At 41.6% G+C, this 24,085-nt stretch overlaps 1 protein-coding gene and 1 long non-coding RNA gene across 4 annotated transcripts in view; both read left to right on the top strand.

Annotated features, from left to right (window-relative positions):
• The window catches only part of LOC132648386 (uncharacterized), a 41,788-nt gene that overhangs the window by 11,088 nt on the left and 6,615 nt on the right, over positions 1 to 24,085 (top strand). The window lies entirely within an intron of this gene.
• On the top strand, positions 1,319 to 22,254 carry LOC110548307 (glutathione S-transferase alpha-5). Of its 3 annotated transcripts, none has more exons than XM_021636462.2 (7): positions 1,319 to 1,512; positions 11,801 to 11,907; positions 16,151 to 16,202; positions 17,625 to 17,757; positions 18,823 to 18,964; positions 20,436 to 20,567; positions 21,893 to 22,254. In XM_021636462.2, the coding sequence occupies exons 2-7, from the start codon at positions 11,821 to 11,823 to the stop codon at positions 22,010 to 22,012; spliced, it is 666 nt and encodes a 221-aa protein (XP_021492137.1). In that variant the 5' UTR covers positions 1,319 to 1,512; positions 11,801 to 11,820; the 3' UTR covers positions 22,013 to 22,254. The 3 variants fall into 3 exon arrangements, with proteins under 3 accessions (XP_021492137.1, XP_021492136.1, XP_060225717.1); XM_021636461.2 differs by lacking the exon at positions 1,319 to 1,512 and adding an exon at positions 6,437 to 6,564; XM_060369734.1 differs by lacking the exon at positions 1,319 to 1,512 and adding an exon at positions 7,870 to 8,133.

Below are 24,085 nucleotides of genomic sequence, written 5' to 3' on the forward strand. Positions count from 1 at the left end.
CTCCCAGCCAGCTCCCTGTCACCCCAGGGAGATTTAAGTGGACTGTGGAGCCACACTGGCTTGGTAGGCAGGAGTGCTTCCTCTGCTGACTTATAAGCAGGTAGTTAAACTTTCAGCCATAAGGAATTAAAGGAAGGAGAAAGCAAACCTACTAGTTGAACGGATAGAAAACACATATAAATTTTTTGGTGTGCTTTTAAAGAGCCCCTTTAAAAAACAAAAGAAAATTCTCCAGTGGTCCAGCCATGCCAAAGATACCACTTCCTGCCTGGAAATGGCAGGTTGTTTGCTTCCTCAGCCACAGGCGAGGCTGGTAAGGGAATTGACACTGAAATAAAGGCGAATCACATAATTGATTGTAGAAGTATTTACTATATCTGTAAAATATCCCAGTTATGGAAACTTCTAGAAGCTAATTGAAGCTGTGTTTCAGCTTGGACTCTTACCAAAGAGCAGTCAACATGAATGATTGTGTGTGTGTGTGTGTGTGTGTGTGTGTTATTGTTGTGTTTTGTTTTCTAATCTTTGAGGGAGAGCAAGGTGGCTCAGCAGGCAAAGTTGCTTGCTGCTGAACCTGATAACCTGAGCTCAATCCCCAGAGCCTCACGGTATGAGAGAACCTATGCCTGCCAATTGTTCTCTGACCTACATACATATGCCATAGCAAGCACAGGTACACACACACACACACACACACACACACACACACTCAAACAAATATAATGAAAACATATTGACTTCCCTTCTATCACTGTATAGAACATAGAGGACTTCTGCTTGCGTTTTCTGAATTCATTCTTGGCAGCATGTCTTTTTGTTTTTCTGCTTAAACATTTTTTAATGTATTTCTTTATTCACTTTACATCTTGGTTATAGCCCCATCCCTCCTCTCCTTCCAGTCCCACCCTCCCTCCCTTCCCTCTACCCCCTCACCTATTCCCATCCACTCCAGCTCATCAAGTTACATCAGGACTAAGCCTGTCCTCTTCCCCTGTGGCCTGGCAAGGCAGTCCTGGCAGGGGGAAGTGATCAAAAAGCTGGCAAGTAGGTCTGTATCCAATGCAGTCCCCACTTCCCTTACTAGAGGACCCATTTGAAGCCCAAGCTGCCCATCTGCTACATCTTTTTAGGGGGCCTAGGTCCTGTTTGTGCATGGTCCTTGGTTGATTCTTAAGTCTTAGCAAACACCTCTGGGTCATGGTTAGTTGGGCCTGTTGATCTTCTTGTGGAGCTCCTGTCACCTCCAGCTATTTTTCTCTTTCCTCCCACTTTTCTGCAAGATACCCTAAGCATTGCCCAATGTTTGGCTGTGAGTTTCAGAATCTGTTTTGCAGCACTGCTGGGTAGGGCTTCTCAGAGGACAACTCTAACAGGCTCCTGTCTGCAAGCTTAGCGGAGTATTTTTCATAGTTTCAGAGGCTGGCACTCTCTCAGAGGGTGTGTGTTTGGTTGGGCCAGGCATTGGTTGGGCATCCCCTCAGTCTCTGCTCTATCTTGATCCTGGCACATCTGGTAAGCAGTGTAAATTTGGGATTGAAGTTTTTGTGGGTGGGTTGGTGTTCCCCTCTCTCTACTAGGAGTCTAGTCTACTTAGAAGGTGTCCTCTTCAGTCTCTATGGCCTCTGCTATTAGGAGTCACTGCTTGACTCCCCCTTAAATTCTCCCCAGAGCCTACCCTGACTTAGGTCTCCAGCTTGTCACAGAGATACCCCCACCCTCTGTTTCTCTCTCTCTCTCTCTCTCTCTCTCTCTCTCTCTCTCTCTCTCTCTCTCTTTTCCTACAGGCCTTCTGTCCTCTCACCCTCATCCTCCCCAGGTCTGATCTCCACCCTCTTAACTCTCTGTGCTCCCTCTCCTACCTTGTACCCTTCTTCAGCCACTACCTCTGTCTATTCTATCTCCCCTTCCGAGTGAGAGTTATGTATCCTCCCTTGGATCCTCCTTGTTATTTGTCTTCTTTGGATCTGTTGGCAGCATGTCTTATTTCAAACTGGGGTTGGGTTTTCTAGCTTATCAATACGTGTTTACTATCTCATTTTCATACACATTTGTTATTTCTTTACTAACGTGGCATGCTTCTTTAAAAAGGCACTAAACCTGCAGAGTTCCACATTTAAAAGAAATACAGATTCTTAAAATATGGTCATGTATTTTTTTGAGTTTAAAGATTCTTCCTGGTTATGTAGAAATATATTTTATTAAAAAAAAACAACAACTGCATTTGCAAACATGATTTGTAAGCAGTTGCAGTGTCCTGCACTGAGTTGGCACAAAGCTGCATCTATCAAGAGCCAAGGGAGCTGCTCAATTGTTAGCGAAGGGTGGTTCCTGGGGAAGGGGCATTGTCTGTCTTCAGTTGTATTTGACGCCCATAAAGTTCAGCATATCAGGTTCCAATGGACAGTTCCAAACCCATGGCCACACTGCTGGTTCTGGTTAAAGTCATTGGGTCACAAAACAAAACAAAAAGGCATGAGTGTGAAATGGCACTTGTAGGGAGAAGGGGATGGGGAGATAATCGGGGGTGAAAGGGATGAGAGCAAACAGAGTGCTTAATAAACATATATAAAGTTTTCAAAGAACGAATTAAATTGATTTAAAAAAAAAGAAAGAAATTTGGACCATCATAAAAAAAATCAGAGCTCTGCACAATTTAACTTTGCAAGAAAAATTCTGGAAGTTTTCTAAGCACAGTTTGTACTTTGGAGCGTTATGTAACGGTGTGGGGAATTGTGTAACCATTTCTAGCTGAGTCTGGACCTTGAGAGTGCTGCTTCCATTAAGTCCCTGTGTTTCTATTCAAGCCACAATGTCACTGGAGCCATTGGCTTTCATTGTCAGGCTCTTTGCTATGTCCCACTTTCCACACTGCTGAGACAGAACGTTTATTGAACTCCTTCACTGGAACTAACCACCATGTTTCAGTGCTTTATGAATCCCATGCAGCAGCTCCTGTGACACATTCACGTGCATAAAACACATAAAGCTAAAGTAGTTTTATGTGGCAAAAGTAGTTTTGTAGAGGCTTGAGAGACGGGTTGGCAATATCACTGGCTACACTTTCAGAGAATCCGGCACACCGGGTGCAATGATCTGTATATCCAGTTCTGGGGATCTAGTATCCTCTTCTGGCCTCCTTGGGTACCAGGCTCACATATGGTGCACAGGCATACATATAGGATACTCATATACATAGAATAAGAATATTTGGAAACTGAATACAGAACCTAGGTGAGACCCCTGCCTTCAATCTCTCAGTCTCTTTTTCTATTGATCCAGCAAACAGTATGATGACCTTTGCCTTGGCCAGTGGCAATGCTGCAACCCTTTAATATGATTCCTCATGTCATGGTGACCCCCAACCATAAAATTATTTCGTTGCTACTTCCTATCTGTAATTTTGCTACTGTTATGAATTGTAATGCAAATGTCTGACAGGCAAACTCAAGGGGTTGTGACCCCCAGGTTGAGAACCATTTCCCTAGCCATTACCTGGGCTTTGGACTCCTCCCCCCTCCTAGTATGAGTTGCCTCTACTTAATAGGCCAGTCCTTACCTTCACTGACTATTCTAGGCAAATTGTGAAACTGACCAGTTAATGACTGATTACCTGATTAATGACTGATTAACATAGCTAATGTTATCTTCATCCTATTAAACTATGCAACCAAATAAGCACAAGTGAGTTCAGGAACATTATTGTTCCTGAATCATTGAGTGAAGCGCATCCTCTAGAGATGGACCACAGGTCTCCTGCGTGAGCTGGGAATTAGCAGCTTTGACTCAAGCGCTGCTTAGCAGCCAAGAGCTGAAGAATGACTGCTTCCTCCTCACCCTTGACCTCAGTGATGGCCTCTGGTTCCCAGAGCCTGGGCCTCTGTGAGTCCCAAATCTGCCATTGTTTTACTATTGAACCCAGGGTGTGAATGTTCATGTACGTAAATGACAGGTGTGTAGGGTGGATTTTGCTTCTTCCCTCTCTTTACATAGCTCCATCAGCTACAAGATGGAGGCAGCAACAACTGTGGCGGTGCACTTGATAACATTTCAGCCCATGACGAGCCTCAGTTGACAGTGGTACTGTACAATTAGAGTGGAGATGGACATTTTTGATCAGCTAATACAACTTAGCCATTTTAAAGTATAGCACATCAAGCTCAGACTTGTGGTAATTTTAGTGTAAATAGATCCACCAAGCTGTGTATAGAAATATAGAGTGTGAAATTATGTGCAATTCCTAACACGTTAATTTTAAAAGATTTGTTTGGCATTTATGTGTGTGAACGTTTTGCCTGCTTGTTTGTCTGAATGCCACATCTGTGTCTGGTGCGCACAGAGTCCACAAGAGGGTGTCAGAGCCTCTGGAACTGGAGATACAGTCATGAGTTGGATGTGGGTCCTGCACACTGAGCCTGTATCTTTTGAAAAAGCGACTAATGCTCTTAACACCTGAGCCATCTCTCCAGTTTCCAAAATGCTTTTTTAAAGATAGAATTTTATTATGATCAATTATGTATATGTGCACATCCCCATGTATGACTATACATATATATGTATATGTGTGTGTGTGTGTGTGTGTGAGAGAGAGAGAGAGAGAGAGAGAGAGAGTGAGTGTAGGAACATGCAGGGATTCAAGATGTCAGATGCTTCTGGAGCTGGAATCATAGATGTTTGCAAACTGCTGCATGTGGGTGCTGGGAACCAAATCCATGTCCTCTGTAGGAGCAGAACATGTTCTTAACTGCTGAGCTGTCTCTCCAGCCCCAATTCCTAACATTTGATAAAGACAGTAGGCAACTGGCTTTGGTTTGTGTATTTGCTATAACATACTGTTCATTGTTGTTTAAAGAGTAACTCTGCTTGTGTAAATCAAGGCTTATTGAGCTGGGTTTGCCAGCAGGTGGCATACTGAGTTAATTACTCCCTGATGTACATATCAAGAGGCCCTGTGGAATCTCTGACCTCCTCCACCTAGGTTTCAGAAGTATATTCTATGCTGTTCACACAATGGGGACAGGACCATTTCGTAGCAATTGTCTTGATCTTTAGTGAGGCATGCCTACAGTTCACCCGACTTTTACAAAGACTAGTGAGAAACACCTAGCCCTAAGATGGGATTAAGGTGAGTTTAGAAATAAATACCACGTCTTCAGCTCTTTCTCATCACAATAATCCTCACATTCGTTATTACCGCAGTCTCTCACCTGAGAGCCTGCCAAGGACAGTCATACCTCATCCCACAGATACAGAAGCCTTGTTTGATAAAATCTCAGATTGGCTATTAATAGATTTGCACTAGCGGAGGCATTTCAGAAATCCCTTTCAACCTGCCATAAAGAAGACACAGAGTGCTTTCTTTAGTAGAGCTGATACTGCTGAACCATTCCTCACAACATGCATTTATGCCATCATGGTTTGGCTCACTGATACACGTACTTATGCATGTGCAAGAAAAAGGGAGAGACGGTTGCTGTGATGAAGTTCACCTGGCCACTCTTGGCTGTAGCTATGTTAGAGACACATTCTGACTGGGACATCTTAGTCCTGAAAGTGAATCTGTCTAACTTTTCTTATACCAATGGGAAAGCATTTTTGCTGCAAGATCTCTCTAGGGTTATGCCTTAAATAAAAATTTTCAGGTTTGAAGATATATATATATATATATATATACTTAAGTATATATATATATATATATATATATATATATATATATATACTTAATTTAATGGTTGCATTTTTTACTCACCAAAGAGTACGTACATTAAAACAACTTCAAAAGACTTATAACAATCTGAGATCCTTATTTAAATGTGATTTAAACAAAAGATAAAACAATTTATGCATACTATTCTGGAATTAGAACTATCATTAATGAACACGTATGTGATGGCATTACTATCTTATTATATTTTGGGAGCTGTGGGTTCAGTTTAGTGGTAGAACACTTGGTTAGCATGTACATTGTACTGGGTTCCATCCCAAGGCTTGGAAGAAAAGAAGAAGGAAGAAGAAGAAGGAAGAAGAAGAAAGAAAGAGGAGGAGGAAGTAGCATCCTCAGCATCAGCATCAGCATCAGATCAGCATCAGCTGTCTGTTCTTTACCTTGCTTGGTGACTCAGTCTATAGAAATACTCCCTAGTGACACCTGCTGCTTGCTGTTTTTAGCATCTCCTGGCTTAGTAAACGGAGATTTCCTACTTACTGTAGCCCTTGCCTGCACCCATGTAAAACTCACAGGAATTTCTTACAAAATCCCATCCTACAAGAGTTAAAGGGTTAAGCTTTAACCAAAGGGTTAAAAACTTCTGTTTTTCCTCCTTTCCACTTGCAGCACTGAAAAGGAAACACATTAACTAAGCCTTTAGCAACTCAGGCATGACTTTGCATTTTTCTTCTAATCTCTTATCTAAACTTCTGGCTCTGGACCCTGTGGGAGCAGCTTTTCCCTTATTGGATTGTCTTCCCTTAACTGGGAAGGGCTTATTCAAATTAAGAAATGCTTATAAAACATCAGGTAGTCTTAAGTGTTGTGGAGCTTTTTAGGGGGAACGGCTTTTTAACAAGGTAAGTACCGAAATCAAACCATTTTTCCTAACACACACACACTCACACCCTTTAAGTTGGTAGGAACTAACTTAGCACAAGAAAACATCTGTTTTATACTGATATTGTGCAGACTTTGGTATGCTGCATTCAGGGTAGTCTAAGAATTGTTGATCCCATCTCTGCTGGATACATTGTAGTAGACATGGGAAAATGAAGGCTTTAGAAAATTGGGACACAAAAAGTTAATGGTAAGAGACAAATTAACTTCATAAGAAGACAATAGTAGATAATAACCTAGACAAACTGCAGTTATGTCCAGGGCAGAGAAGCATGTGTTACAGCTCTGAGCTGGGAGGTTTCCCTGACGCAAGTGTTATAGCTCTGATTTCCCCAATGGAAATGTTACAGCTTGGAAGGGAAAGGCATCCTGGCAGTTGGCACCAAAGAATACTGCTGGCAACCTTGGGGTTGAGGGTGGAGGTGGGGGTCCTCAGGTAGGAGGGAGGTTGCTGGCAGAGGAGGTATGGATCTGGCCAGAGAAGGGAGTGAGTAAGGCGATGGTCAAGAGAATTTAGCAGTTCTGACTTTTTAGCAATCAGGCCATTTCTGTGGCTCTGACTTTTTATCAATCAAGATTCACAGAACAAATACTAATGATTATCCATGTGGTACAGAGTAATTGTTCGAGTTTTCATTACATGTCCAGGGTTACAAGTTCGGTTACAATTAGAAGGTACAAACGGAACAGATTTTATTATTATTGTTATTATTATTATCGTTATTATTAACCCCACAACTACAATTTAAAGAGTCTTTAAAAGAAAAGGTTCCTCCAAATCAAACACACTTAATATATGACAGCCTGCTTTTAGGCTGACATGTTTGCTGTTTGAAAGTACTCTGGATAAACAGAAAATATCTGAACCGCTCTTTTTTTCTTTTTTTTGAATAGCGAATACCAATATCTAACTCCTTTTACTATATGTATCATCGTCTGTCCTATAAAGTAAGAAAAGTTTATTTCAGCCAATCTTATTTACTAATTTTTATTCCTCCAGGGCCGACTACATTTACAGAGAGTTCTTAGCCTATAATAAAAAGAGGCCTATTCTGGCCAGTCAGAGTTTGTCAATTGTCTCTCTTTACCCGACACCAATTATGCTATTTGAGTTAGCTCAGGGACAGATAACCCAAGAAGATTCCTGTAGTAATGGCCTCAGCTAGCTATATGCTTATCTTATCTGTGCTTAATGATCTCCAGGGTGTAAGGAAGACTTCCAAATAGTGGCCAGATAAAGTTAATTTCAGAATTTTTCTCAGGAAAAGACATACATGGAATCATAATGCAGAAGGTCCCCAGTAAAGCAAACCGCAGAGGCCAAAACCCGTAGTGACAGACAGAAGGACAGCCATCAAAGCAACCCGATCTTCTTTGCTGGTTCGGTGTCAAGCAGCTGTGCTGGCTTCATGACTCTTGCCATTTCCAGTGGATATGGCTATGCCAGAATACCACGAAGTCACCCTGCCCAAACCTCACACGGGAGATTTACCGGGAGAGATACAAGAGGGTGGCTGCCTCTGCTCCAGGTGAGAAGCAGCAGGGACCTGAGCAGGAGACAGGTTTCTATAGGGTTTTGGAGGGAAGTTTTCAAGGGTGGAGATTTCCACTCTAGAGATTAGTGAGATTTCAAGTCTTGAGTTTAGGGCAAGCCAGTGATTGGTGGGATTTTGTGCTCAGGAATTGGTGAGTTTGGGTAAGGTTTTTTTTTTTTTTTTTTTGGTTTGTTTGTTTGTTTGTTTGTTTTCATGCAGAAGTGGGTTTGGACCTTTTACTCTATGTTCCCTCCTTTTTGTTTATTATTAATGAACAACCAGAGGTTGGAAAGGGGGCAACATTATCTTTAGACTGCTTTCTGCTGATTGGGGATGCCAACGTTCTTGGGGCAATTCTGATCTTCAACATCAGGGCATAGGCAGGAGTTACAGGCCTCTGGCTCCATAGCTAGGAACTGTTCATTGTGTAATACCAACTGATTAAAAGTCTGGTTAGAAATCTTTCAGATCCATTGTTAAAGAAATCTAGGCAAGAAGTTTATAAGGCAGGGAACAACCAGTAGGATTAAGAAAAGGAGGAGAAAGTTCATATTGGATTATCAGTGATCCACTGGCCAAAGGCATCCAGCTGTTTCTCATGTTTTTTTGGAGATTTGTCTAGAGTTGTCAGATCTTATCCTTTAATATAACCAATTGGTTGACATAAAAACAACATTCCTCCCTGAGGAAGAGACAAAGACCACCTTTCTGCTGTTAGTAAATCTAATCCCTGACGATTTTGTAGTACCGAGGCAGCCAGTGAGTCTAATTGGCCCTGGAGGGCGAGGATGGTCTGAGCCACTCATTAGAGGTTGTGGATGAACCAAGAGGAAAACTGATAATAGATAGTTAGGCAAATAGTCAGTCACACTTTTCCACTCCTTTGCCATGCCACGCCGCTGTAAGCCCTGCGGTGGGAGCTGGCAGTTATTCCTCACTGGGTACCACTCTTAAATTTGGAAAAAGGAACACCAGGGCACGAGTACTAGATTACCCAGTGGGAAGGCTGCTGTAAACCTAAGTGCCGAAGGGAATCAAGGCTTGTGAGCATGCAGACACGGGGTTGGGTGGCAAACAGAAGCTTCAGGTGAGGCTCTTAATGAAGTCTGAGGAACCCAGTGTGCCCACAAGGTGTGACTCCGAGGAGTTAAAGCAGTCTGTGATTCCAAAGAGAAAGATGTGGGAGAGCTGAGGGGTAGGAGTGATATTTGGCTTAAAATTATTCACGCGTGGCTGCAAATTGTGCTGTTGAGACAAGATGTAAGAACAAGAAAAATTAAAAAGATGAGGAAGAAAAATGAGCTCCTCACCTCTACTGGCTGTCATTTAAGATTATGAATTATGTTTATAATCAAAACATGTGCCATGATCATTGACCTCTTTTTGACTTGTATTCTATCCTATCAGCCTTTAAACCAATACGGCATGCATCAAGAGCCACGCACAATCTAGTTTTATGGGGAAACGCTGGATAAAAGTGAGCATGCCTAAGCATGTTGCCTAATGTTTATATCCTTTGGATGGGTATAACTACAAATCTAGCACAACTGTGTATGGATAGCTACTGCTGAGACAGTTACCTCCTACCCTACCTCGCTCTCTGTCCACACTTGGGTACATACAACTATTCTTTCCTTTTTCAGAAAAATTGAGTAACTGAGTTCATTAAGATACTTTCAGTTGAGTATATCATTATACTTTGACATTAGTTATCCCTGTTACTACTCTCTCTTGCCCTCTCTCTTCTGCTAGTCTCCTTCCTTGTCCAAAATAGTCATCCTCCTCCCTCCACTGCCTCCCTCTACTTTTCTTTCTATTTCTTCTTCCCTCCCTGCCTCCTTCTTTCCCACCCCCTCTCTCTTTCTCTCTCATCTTCCTCTCCTTCTTTCTAGGTAAATCTGTAACAAAACATTTTAGGCAGTGACATTTCAGTTTATTTTAGTTTCTTTTTTTTCATTATATGTGCAAAGTATCTTAGCCATGTTTACTGTCCACTTTATCCCTCTACCTCTCCTTCCAACTCCATTTGCTTCCCCTCTCAAACACATTGCCCTCCCGTCTCCCTGTCATCATCTTGCTTTACTACCGAGTCCAATTAATTTTGCCCAAATATACATGGATGTAGAATCATCCAGTGGGTCATGATCAACCTACCAATGGTTGTTACCAATCTACCAACCTACCAACCTTCCCACCCCTGCAAGGGTTGGGAAGGTTACTCTCTCTGCCTTAGCAGCCATGAGCTATCAATAGCTTTTCAATTAGGGATGGGACCCTTGAGACCTCCTAACTCCAATAGTAGCATTTTAACTGGCTTGATTTTGTGCACATAACCATGGATGCTATGAGTTCAAGTGTGTAATAGCTATGTGATGTCAAGAGGGCTGCACTTCAGAGCACCTTTTTCCATTTTCTAGCTTGTGAGTTCCCTGTACCTGTTCTTCCTGAACCATGAGTAGAAGGCAGGACCTTCTCTAACTGAACTACAACTTTGCTTTATGCTGATATATCCTGAAAGTCTTCTCTGGGGCATAAGTCCAAGAATGTCAGCTTTCACTGAGTTGAGTCTCTGAGGAAAATGCCTTGAGCTGCTATCGCTGGCACCATTAAAGCCACATCTTCCACTGCCAGAAACTATATAAAACCATGTAGGCTAGGAATATCCAAGTTGAGATTTATTGGTATATGAAAATTCATTCGAAAGTCAGGAGTAGCAGATTTTTCACCTAGTCTTTGTTGCTAATTAAGTAGATCATCAGTGGCATCCTCTCTGTAGGATTCAAGCATCTACACAGAAGAAAGGTGTCGGGACAGAGTTCCCCAATCTCAGCACCACTGTCCATTGTGTGACCTTTCCTGGGGAGACTGAGCAAGTATCTACTCACGGCAGATAGGGCACCAATCTAGCTTGGTGAACCGTGGACTTGATTGAGGTTACTTATAGAAGCCTGGGTGCCACAAAGACACCAATAATGACTACAAAGCCTCCTGCCTACCTTGCAGGAATTTCCTCTGAAGCCAGTCTTTTCCCAGAAATTGCTCACTGTTTTTATAAACATGGGGAGGGGCCTTGTGAATCTTTTAGCTTTTATGGTCTTCCTGAGCCTCTTAGATTTCCTTAGCTTCCACAGACTTACAAGCTTAGTTCTTCTCTTTACAAGATGATGTTTTAATTCAGAGAAAACAGCTACACAACACTGCCCACGTTAGCTGGTTTACCTTTCCATGAATGGCTTCCCTCTCTGTTTTAGGATGTTAAGAGGGATCCCTGACCCTGCCATGCAAAAGTGTGGTGTTTCACATGTACATTCCCTATCCTCAGACTGTGACAGACCAAAAGTATCCTCAACCTCAGAAGTGGGGGGGAGCAGTACAAGAGGTCTCCGGTTTTCCTATTATGTCCCATGCATGATTATCCTCCACTCTGAACTATGATTTTTTTTTTTAAGCTACACGTTAGCTAATGGAGACACTCAACTGGTTTGGTGCAATCTGAGGTTGGTTCCTGATGGGTGTCAATTTGGACCAAGGAACATATTCCTGGAATGTCTCCAACCCTGCCAAGAAGAAAGGCAGATACTGCCAATAAGAAGGGAGCTGCTGTCTAAATACCCTCATAGGATAGACTTTTAAGAGCATGGTGTGTTTCATTCCTGTTTAGAAAAACCAGCGATTGCTGCCATGGCAGGGAAGCCAGTCCTTCACTACTTCGATGGCAGGGGGAGAATGGAGCCTATCCGGTGGCTTTTGGCTGCAGCTGGGGTAGAGGTATGTTCTGACCTGAGTCATTTTGAGTCGAACCTGAAATTGATTGTATCAGACACTTTAATCACATGAGCCGACAGAGTGTCTCACTGAATGATGTAAAATAAAAACTGACAAGTCTTAAGTGATTTATAAATTTATCCAAATAAGTTATTAATTGTTTTCATCGGTAATCATTAACATTACAATAATGGCTAGAGAGAGGGGCTCAGCATTTAAGAACACTTGCTGCAATTCCAGAGGACCCGAGTTCAATTCACACATCACATACATAACACACACACACACACACACACACACACACACACACACACACAGAATATAATAAATCTTCAAAACACCAAAGTATGTGTAATTTGTTTACCAAAATTTAAACGCTTCATATAGATGTGAATGAGCTGTAAACCAAAACCAAAACACGCCATTTAGAGAAAAAATAGAAGTGTGTCTATTTGATGTTCTGTTAAATGTTTTTATGTAATCACATACTGTAGTTGTTTTTAGCATAGATTCTATATTTTGTTGTATTGGTGTATGTTTATCTGTGTGTGCAGATCCATACGTGTATGTAGGTGGACACGTGTGGAGGTCAGAGGACATTCTTCACCCAGGTGTGATTTTTCAAGTACCAGCCCTTCTCCCTTTTTGTGAAGAAAGGCTCTTTCCCTGGCCTCGAGCTCACCCACCATGGCCAGGGAACCTCAGGCTTGAAGCTGTCTCTGCTTCTCCCACTCTGGGATTACAGACATTTTAAACTTTTCTCATACTAACAAGAGCACACACTGTATAGTCAAAATAAAATATTTCTAAATTTTGTCTATTCTAATTTTTTTCTTTGTGTGTATGTGTGTGTGTGTGTGTGTGTGTTGCTGAGCATAGATACAAACACAGATCATGGTCTGGATTGTCATAGTCATGTCTAGAACAGCTGTTGAAGGTTTGCCTGAGGCTCGTCCGAGGAGAAGTCACTGTCGCGAGTTCTCCTGATGTTCCTAAATGTAGATAATGGGGCATGATACTCCTCTCTACAAATGAAAGGTTTTTTTTTTTCCATGTTGAGATCCATGTTGTCAGCTTTAAAGCAACATTCCTGTGAGTGTTCTTGAATGTCTCTCTACAGTCATCCTGCTTTGTTTAAATCTATGCATTCATTATGTAGTGATAAATCCGCAATTCGGCTATAACCCATGAGACCCTACATACAGTTTGTAGTTGACCCAGACATTGTGATAGAGCATGTGAGTGTATGTGAGATCTGAGATTTTCTTCAAGTGATTACAGAAGAAGAGGTACAGAAGAAGAGGTGTAGATCACCTTCTAAGTCAAAGCCTGTTGCCTTGATTTGACAATTGTTACAAGTAAGTGAGGGATACAAAGAACAGTACAGTTTTCTGTTTACAATTATGCATATCCAAAATGTCAACAATAAAAGAATTAAAGTATAATATGAGAGATGGAATATATATAGAATACATGTACATAAATATATATATACATGAGAGAAGCAATTCTTTTTTTTAACAGGACTAAAGGAATTTTATTTAAACTTTTTGGACAATAATCTAGTGGGGAATCTTTGTGATTCAGCTGAACACTGATTTCTAGAATTATCATAGGGGGAAAAAAAACTTCTCAGGCAAGGCAGAGGGATCCCACAACTGGGTAGAAACTGCCAAGAGCGACAGATCTTGCTCCTTGGGAGGAGGTGGTAGGAAAGCGAGAGCTACAGCATGAGGTTCTGCCTTTCACCTGAGCTTCCAGTGCTTGCTTCCTAGGCTTCAGAGCAGTGTGTTTACCAAAGCCTCAGGTTACTTCCCTCTCCCAACCATGCTGTGAATGTGTTTATTGTGTGGCCTAATCCTGTTTCAATCCAATGGGAAAAAAAAAAAACTTTTTGTAGAGTCATCACAGATTGTTTTTCTTTATACAAACAAATGGTCTGTTTTCCCAAGCAACCAGATGGCAGCCTTGTGTTCAAGACTTCTAAGCCTCTGGGCAGAGTATGTTCAGTACAGAAAGAGCAAGTAGCAGTAATGGCAGCTTCCTCCCTTGCCTCTGAGCATGACCGAAGAGCCTGCTAAGAGTAAGTTGTCTGGCTCAGAGCTCTGTATCCAAAGGATGATCATTATAAGCCCCATCCACCATCATCGTCCTCGCCATCAGCAACACACCCCAGCCCCATCTCACCTTGCCCATCCTCCTGAGATAACCACCCTCTGTCCCCTGTGCTTTTCCAGGGCTGAGCGCTTGGCAAATTGTTATCATATTACCTTATTGTCCCTGAACTGTGGTACCATGTGACCCTATTGATCCACAAGAAACTGATCCACAGAGCATGCTAAATAAGCCCAAAGTCCTGAATTTTCACAACCAAGAACTTCATGAAAGGCAAACAGTCACTGAAAATATAGCACCACTGTATTACGCAATGATATTTGGTTTCTATGGGGCAAGTGAGGTACTGAGTGTTTTGAGAACATTCCAACATTCTTTTAAAGAAGAGTAGACTTCCCCTATCTTCACAAATCAGTGAGTGAAGTCTTTCATCTACTAAATGATTGATTATAGCATCTTACAGCTAACATCAGACATGGCCACAAGTGACACCAAACATGTCAACATCAAGATTCACATGCCCTGTTGACTCTTTCCATAGGCTTATGGTTGGACTCTGCCTACAAAACAACTTATACTATTATGTAAAATTTGACTCTCCTATGAAACCAGCATGGCTACTGTAGTCGCAAGAGATACATGACCCTGCTCCCAGATGACGTTACAAGCACAGTTTCAAGTAGACATTTAAATTATTGGATGTAGATTTAAGGCAAAGTACTTTTTTGTCAATATGAGACTAGTTTGCTGTATTTAAAAACAAAAGGGATGATCTCAAAAGCACACCTGTGAACAAAAATTCCTGGAAAGAAGCTAAGTCTGCAGAAGCTGATTGCAACTGTGGAGTTTCACTGTTTCAGACCCAGAGGTTAATTGCTATGTATTTTGGGTAATATTTAGCTCTCCAAGGAGCCATTCTTTGTCCACCTCTGTGTCAGACAGAACATCTCATAAATAGGTAAAAACTTCTGGAATGTATTAACTTAACAAAAGCTGATTGACCACCAATCAAAGGGTTGAAAATGTTCTCAGATTTCATCAGAGGCCTATAGTTTAGATTGCTCTACTTGACTGAAGCCCACCTCTGTTCCAATATGGTATTTTAAAAATGTCTTGACTTGTGACTTCTTTGTTCTGGTGCTATAAAACTTTATGAAACTGCTTCCATGTTGAAACAATTGAACTGGGTGTAATCTAAATCTACATTCTCAGACCATGGTCCTTCAACTTTAGATCCAAAATAAACTATCACTTTTCCCTTGTGAGTTGAGAGATGTGTTTTTGTTTATACTCTTCCATCCTAATGACGTCTTATGTTTACTGAGCACTTAATATACAACTGGTGATCTGACAGGTGATTTGCATGTCTTAGTGATTTAGTTCTGAGATCACCCAAACTGACATTGTATGTAAATGTATTCTATGGAATAGAGTACTGAGACACAAGAACGGTCATTAGCATGGCCCATGTAAAGGACTTAATTCATTCAGACAGTCATATGCAACTCACAAAGCCATCTCAGAATCCAGAGATCTTAGTGATGAAAAACAGTGATAGGTATTTCTTCTTAAATCAGGAATTATATATAATTTTGTCCCCATTTCTCAGGTGAGGCAATTTTACTTGCAAGAGTAAAGGATTGTATCAAACAAGATCTGCTTCACCCACAGCAGGGCTCCTGAGGACAGAAGTGTTGTGAGCAGAGCAAAAGCCTATTGGCAGGATGTTAGACACTGGCCTGTGCCAGGTCCCATGCTGGGGACCCACAATGTTCCTTCAGATCCTACGTGGGAATAGGCCGAAATATTACAAATACATAGCCAGAAGAAACAATCAGCATTTTTCCTCCAATGGCATTTCTGTAACTCATGACTTAATCACCAGCATAGGAATAGTCCTGGTAGAGATGACAGCAACTGCAGTTAGGAGAAGGGATGTGTTATGACCATAGCTCCTTTTTTAAGAGCCCTGCTTTAAATTCCCATAATCCATGATTAGCTCACCTGTGTACTTGACAAATTAAAAAAAATATTTTTTTTTCATATCTACAGTCAGAAGTTATTAAAGCGAAAATCCTGGAATACAGTGAAATTACTTAACAGAGACTCATTTTTTCTTTCTGTTTTTTAGTTTGAAGAAAAATATCTGAAAACCCGGGATGACTTGACAAGGTTACGGAATGGTAAGAGCAAAGATCAAAGTGCTCCTGAGAGGGTTTCTAGTGGAAGCTTTTAACATTAGACAGTACCTGTTAATTGTAATTAATGAAAGGGTGGTAAATTGTAGTCACAGGTTTCTGTGACCACATCTGATAAATATCTGAGTTAAGAGGGCTGAAACTCTCTCTCTGTATTTGCTGTGAAACCACCCCAGAGCCCCATGAATGTCCCGTCTCTGCTTTTCCATGCTCACTGCAGTTACCTCAGGTTCCCACACTGCTCACCATCTATACACAATTCACTAGATGTCAGGAGAAAATATAAATCAATCACTTATCCTGAGTTCTAACAGCGTTAACAAAATAATTCCATAGGAATGCTGAATTATAGGACTAATAGAAAGATTATGATGGTTTTGTGGAATACTATGAGAGAGGATGGGGGGAAAGCAGGAAGTCCAACACCTGTGGGTGAGGTTCACTGGGCATACCCAGAAAATACTCTCTTGCTCTCAGTTGAAAAGCACACACTGCTTCTTGCTGTTAGTGAAAAACACACAGGAACCTATATAGACACAGGTTTATGATTATGTCTTGATGTCATGAATAGCAAGAGACTTTGAAAGACTCTGTCTTTCTTTAGATGGTGCCATCTAAGTATTGGCTTGTACTGTTGTACTCAGATGGCGAGATCCTAAAAGACCACCAGAGGTCTAGTCCGTTGCAAAACACATGAGGGTTTATGCAATACAAGCTCGAGCCCAGGTCACAGCAACCTCCTTGGTGAAGAGGAGGAGGAATGCAGCAGGGCAGTCTAGGGGAACAAGATTTATAAAGGGCAAAACTGCAAGCAGGGAGTTACATGCCTTGGCGTTACATGATTGGGTAAGGGAAACTGACTTTTGAAATGATTGGTTTACTTTAGGTGCCAAGTCAGTAAATGGTTCTGGCCTGGCCATCTGGGCCATTTTTCTAGCAACTGTATCTGTAGTGGGCAGGAAAAGAATTCAGTAAGGTTAGTTCCTCCCCCGCAGGTGGCCGGACATATCTTCACCTGGCTGGCCTTGGTTCAGGATTGTGCTTTAAACTTTAACTCCCCCCCCCCCAAAAAAAAACAAACAAACTAATTTTGAATTCTTTGGTCTCTCAGTACCTCCTTTACCTTCTTCACTGTATCATATCCTGTGTGGCAGAATTAGTATTCTGGATATGAAATAAAAACACCAATAAAATAATAAGTTAAAACTTAGACGACAATAAAGATTCAGAAAACAAACAAACAAACAAAAAAGAATGGGGTTTCATTAAAAAGTTACCAAGTAATTAGTTATTTTAAAAATTTCAGTCTATTCAACTTTTTTTTTTTTTTTTTTGGAATGTGTATGACCCTAGAATGTGTATGACAACAGAAACCTTATTTTCCTTTTTCTTTGCTTCATCCAATAGATGGGAGTTTGATGTTTGAGCAGGTGCCTATGGTGGAGATTGATGGGATGAAGCTGGTGCAGACCAAAGCTATTCTCAATTACATTGCCGCCAAATACAACCTCTACGGGAAGGATATGAAGGAGAGAGCCATGTATGATGCAGTTTTCCTCATTATGGGAAAGATACAGGTCTTATCTTGAGCGAACAGAGCCATGGCAAGGGACTAAAGAATACCACGGGTGCTTTAGTGTACAAACACTCATAATAACAGTTGAGACAAATGCTAAAGAGATGGGAGGAGATGAGGGAAGAATATGAGTGGTTAGGCATGTGTTTTGTAGAGTAGGAGGTGGTGGAGTCCTGTTTCCACTTGTTTAGTCCTTGGAAGCAATATTCTAGCCAATAGCTTTGGACAAAGGCCAAGTCTTTGACCAACAATAAAGAGAAGGAGCCAATGAACTGATCTTCTAGTTCTGGCAATTAGAGGACACACAGCCACCACCCTACATTACCATTAAATATACACAGAGTCGGGCTGCTTGTGGCTTATATAGTCTGGTGCAGACATGAAGCTTTTCGAGGAAACTGCAGGCTGTTTGGAGCTGTCAAGCCTGATCATCAGGCCTCCTCTCTCCTGTGATAGAACCATTCCATTCAAACTATAATCTTCTGTGGAATTTGGACGTTTCTTTAGCAATTTCTCTAGAAGTTAAATATCAACTCATCAATAACCCAGCAATTCCATTACTAGATAAATACACCAGAGAAATGAAAATACATCTGCAGGAATAATACTACATGCATGTGCATATATGTGTTATTTTTAAAGTTCAAGAAGCTAAAATGAGCAATGTGTTAACAGAAGAATGGATGGAGAGAACATTGCTTTTTGGCCATTTAATAGGGAATGTTACAGGATGTGGTGCTGTTTTCCTTTAATTCATATGCTCAGTGACAAAGGCAGGCAAATTTCTGTGAGTTTAAGACCAACCTGTCAGCATTACAAATTACAGGCCACCCAGAGCTATTCAGAGAGATTCTGAATATATTTTTGAAAATTCAAAAATCTTCGCCTATCTGGAAGTAAAACCCAGGTTATTATTACTGGCTCCATAGGCCCATCAGAGGTGAGCTTATTTTACCGCAGCCTTTTACATCTGTTAAGTATAAAATCTGAGGCAAGAAGGCTTTGGCAGAATGCTTGTCTGTTTTTCAGCATTGACATGTATGCAGAAGGTGTGGCGGATCTGGAGCTAATGGTTCTCTATTACCCCTACATGCCACCTGGGGAGAAAGAGGAATCCCTTGCCAAAATCAAGGACAAAGCAAGGAACCGTTACTTCCCTGCCTTTGAAAAGGTGAGTAGAGGCTGACTGACTTTTCAAAGATTCAGATGGGGTATTTGTCCTCAGGAGGCATCAGAGCAGGTAAAGTTACTATAGCAAAGCGTGCTGTGCTATGAAGTATAAAATCAAGACCCTGCAGAGTGGTGTCTGGCCGGACTTACTCCTTGTGTCATAGATGTCTGCCTTCTATCTGTGTCTTCTATTGTAGATGGGGTATGGGAGCCTTCTGGAGTCTTTTTGTTGGGAGCAGGAATACCATTCATGAGCACTTAACCAGTTACTATTCCCCTCTCAAGATTACTACTTACTAACAGAATCATGCTGTGGGGTGGGGTTCTTATCACCTTGATTTGGGGAGACACAGATGCTCAGTCACAGAAGCAGGAGGGAAAGGCCACACCCCACATGAGACAGTTAACAGCTGTGGATAAACTATAGCCCAACCAAAATCCCACACTTGGGATTAAAACAGAAACATGTTTACATAACACAACCAAGTTTACAAAAAACCCAAAACTTCCATTACACCAGTGTTTTTTTTTTTTTCCTAAAAACTTTCATCCATGTACAGAAGTTGAGCCAGGCATGGTGATGCTTGTACCTGGTGCTCAAGAGATAAAATTAGAAAGATTAGTTCAAGACAAGGCTAAGTACACAGTGGGTTTGAGGCCAGTCTGCTCCATGAAACTCTGACTGTACATATAGATATACACACATGCATACATATACAAATTCATACATACATTCATTCATACATACATACATACATACATACATACATACATACGTACATGCAGAGAGTGTGTTAGTTTAAGGAACACATGCCTATCATCTAATTGAAGACAAAACTGATATCCTGTTTGTTGAATGTGTCCTTTCCTCCCAGCTTCCTTGCCTACATACCCTTCTTTCTATCAGCTAATCATGTTATTTTTTTTTCTAGCATTTCAAAATTAATCGCAGACATATCCGCAGTTAACCCTTAAATGCTTCAGCACTGCAGAGATCCCATAGTACAAAAAGAGCCTAAGCCAATGTTACAGAGGAAATGATGATTCAGGCTTATTCTAGTTGCTGGGAGAGCAGAACAAGGAAGAATGTGGTTCCTGAAATAGTCTACTCATATGTGAAGGGTGCATTCACGCAGGTGAAGCCGCTTCCCAGTAAGAGACTACAGAATACAGTGAGGGCTCACCCTCTAATATTAGGGCTTTGCCCTTTATTTGTGGGGGTACATGAAGAAATAGTACTGATGGAGCTCAGAGCTTGGCATGGGTATAGGACAGACAACAAAATGATGGGCAGAGATCTGCTTCTTGAATTTTATCATGGGTCAGAGTCTAGAGGGAAGTACAGGGCCCCATGTGTACCCAAAAATGTAGCACAAGGAAATTTTATTTGAGAGCCTCAGGAAAAAAAATCAAGGGGCTTCAGTCTGATGGCAGTTGTCTTCAAGATCTAACTAACATCTTGAATTCCTCAGGTGCTGAAGAGCCATGGACAAGATTATCTCGTTGGCAATAGGCTGAGCAGGGTTGATGTCTCCCTGGCTGAAGTTCTCTATCTTGTGGAAGAGCTAGACCCCAGCATCATGGCCAGCTTCCCTCTGCTGAAGGTACTCTAGTTCTTCTAGTTCAAGCCCTGTCCCAAGATATGGGACAACCCATATCTTACTTATATCATGGAATCCAATATTTTGACCATCAAGGTGATGTGATTAACTTTTAGTTTCTTCTGGCCTTTGTGACTACCCTTCTCCCCAGCCATAGCTACAAAATGAAATTTTAGACCCTAGTTCTGAGACATGAAAAAAAAATTACATTAAATAAGAAAATCTGAAGTAGATGCTATCTCAAGATGTATATTTTGTCTTGTATATATCCAGAATCTCATTCTCCCCATACCCATATTCACTTTGGATTTGATACTGATTTCAATGGGATTCCACTTGTCCTTCCACACTGAACCTATCTGGAGAGGTCCCTTTCAAGCTTCTACATTAACATTATACTTCTCATTACAGTGACCTCCTTCACAAATTTATTTTGCCAATACAACGACTCCCACTGTGTGTGTGTTAGTTGTATGTGTGTGTTCATGAGGGTGTGCACATGTTCATGCATATGGAAGCTGGAGGTAGACATAGGATGTCTTCCTGGATAACGCCATATTTATTATTATTATTATTATTATTATTGAAATACAGTCTGTCCCTGGGCCTGAAGCTCATCTGTTCAACTAGGTTGGCTGACCAATAGATTTCATAGTTGTCTGTCTGTATAGCACAGCACCGGGCAAGGACACATACTACTCTGTTAGGTTCTGTGTGGGTTCAGGAGATGCAAACTCACATCCTCATGCTTGTGTAGCAGGCACTCTGGCAATTGAGCCATTCTTTAGCCCTCCTGCTCATTTTACTTCTCTTTGTTTTGTGTGGCGGTGCTAAGGATTAAACCTGGCATATATCAGGCAAGTGCTCTACCCATTGTGCCATACTGCCAGCCACCCCCCCCCAACTACTTCCACTTTTCTTTCTTAGTGTGAAGGTTGGTACATTTTCCTGTTCTACTTCCTACCACCATTTCTGACTCTGTTATCCCAGATCTTCATTTTATCTGTTTGGGTGTGTGTATGTGTCAGTATCTGAGAGACAAATTGCTCATCCTTAAACTCTACAGAAGTGATGAGTCTGCAGGATTAAAGCCCGAAGAAGAAGATGGGAATGACTCTAACAGAATGAATCTTTAAGATATATTGGGGGGAAGGGGAATCTCCATTTTCTTTCTCTCATCTTCATTTTCTCTGAGTATCTGTCTCGAACCTCTGCCCTGCTGCTAATGGAGGGATTCGGTTCGTCTTTTGGCTGGCAGGGGCACAGGGCTGTGCCAACAGTTGCATTTTCTTCGGCTGCTCTCTGAGGCTCTGACTTGTTTGTTGCAGGCCCTGAGAACCAGAGTCAGCAGCCTCCCCACAGTGAAGAAGTTTCTTCAGCCTGGCAGCCAGAGGAAGCCTTTTGATGATGAGAAATGCGTGGAATCAGCAAAGAAGATTTTCAGTTAAATCAAGGAGATAATGGATCATAGTACCCACAAGGCCAGCCTTCGAAGCTTTGCACCAGTGAAGTGTCTTGATTAAATGTTAACGCTGCTTATTGGGAGGCTAACAAGTAAGGCTTATGCGTTAATTCATATAGACATGAACAAAGAATTGCTGGGATGCTATTTGGCTGTAGTCAAAATTGAAATCATGATCACTTGCTAGGATGTTTCCTTGAATTTCAATAAAGCAGAACAAGCTTCTTAGACTCTGGAGTATTCAACATTGTCAGGGAAGAGCTGTCATATCCTTGTCAAACAGAGTTAAGTAGAAACCCTATATTAAACTCTGGCCTATGGAAAAATAATCTTTCCATACGGATAGGGCCCTTTCTGACCAAATACACATACACATGGGTACACTTGCACTGTGCGTAACTGTTTTTCTTGAACTAATTAAGTTTTTTTTTTCCTTATCCAGTTACTCAAACAGAATATTTATGTTCAGTATAGAACAATCAGCTGTGTGCAATGGCACGCACCTGTAATCCCAGCACTCAGGGAGTCAGAGGCAGGTGGATCTCTGCGTGTTTGTGGCCAGCCTGGTGTACAAACTGAGTCCAGGACAGCCAAGGCTACACACAGAGAAACCCTGTCTTGAAAAAAAAAAAAAGTATAGAAAAATCATTTCTCCTGCGGCTGCAGGAATGCTGAATATGGCAGATACAGTCATTCAGCTTGACCCTAAACTTGCTATAATAGAAGTAATAAAAACTTAGGTACCCCTAATACAAAATTAGACATTCTGTGTGCCTCATTTCTAAGGCTTCTATAACAATGTACCACACCCTTTGTACCTTAAAATAATCTAAACCTATCCTCCCACAGTCCTGGGAAAGGTGCGTGTCTGAATGCATCTTGGTCTGAGATGCACCAGGTTCTCTCTGAAGCCCCTGAGAAAGGATCCGTCTTAATGAGGTTGCTAGGCATGTTGAAATTCGTTGGTTTATTGATACAGTGCCCACATCTCTACCAAATCTTCCCATCTGCAGGGATTGTCTTTCCAGGTGAGATCATATTGTCAGGAGTTTACAGCTAGGGTGGAAACATTCTCGAGGACAGAATTTATCCTAAAATCTTATGTTATGGAACAGTTAATTCTGGGTGCATACCTAATGGGGATACCCCAGCTAGATTCTGAGTGTGAGAAAGACTACAGTTATTTCCCTTTCTGCTATGACAAAAACACCTGAGAAAAGTTTCTTATGGAATAAAGGATTTATTTTGGCTTACACATTGAGGGTACTGTCTATCGCAACTTCTCAGGGGCCAACGTACTCATTTGTAATCAGTAGTAAGCAGTATGTGTTATGGAGCCTTGGGCCAAATAAGCTGCTCGCCAAAGACATTTTGCTGTAAATCATGCAAGGGTTAAAACACCTCCAGTGGTGATAAAAGGTTCCATTGAAGCCTTGCCCTCCATTACCCAAGGTGCAATGGGAGCCAGATAGCCCCCAGGAGATACGGAATAAGCCTCTAGCTAGCTGTGGATCCACAGACCACGCCCTTCCCTTTCCCCGTGTCTCCCAAAGTGAGATACAGAGATGAGACACGATGCAGTTCTTCAGCTTATTCAGTTCTTCATTGATTGGTGATTATTTAAATAATATTTTTCTTAATGAATTGAGAATTCCATATAATGTATTTTTAATATACCCACTCTTCAGCCAACTCATCCCAGATCTACCCACTTCCCTACCTTCCCAATTTTGTTTCTCTCTCTCTCTCTCTCTCTCTCTCTCTCTCTCTCTCTCTCCACCAAGAGTTCAATTTGTGTTCCTAAAATATTGTTGTGCATGATCTACCAAGGGTCATATCCTTAAGGAAGCTGACTCTCCCTCCCAGCAGCAATCACATGCTCACAGCTCCTCAGGCGAGGGCAGGAATTTGTGTCCATCCATCTCCTCACTGCCATACTGGGCTTTTGTCTGGCCTGAGCTGGCCCAGGCCTCATGCATGCTGTAAGAATTGCTGTGGGTTCATATGTGCATCTGCTCTGCTGTGTTTGGATAACACTGTTTGCTTGCAGTCCTCAGCG

This window comes from Meriones unguiculatus, chromosome 16 (genome assembly GCF_030254825.1).
Source record: "Meriones unguiculatus strain TT.TT164.6M chromosome 16, Bangor_MerUng_6.1, whole genome shotgun sequence".
Lineage (NCBI taxonomy): Eukaryota > Metazoa > Chordata > Mammalia > Rodentia > Muridae > Meriones > Meriones unguiculatus.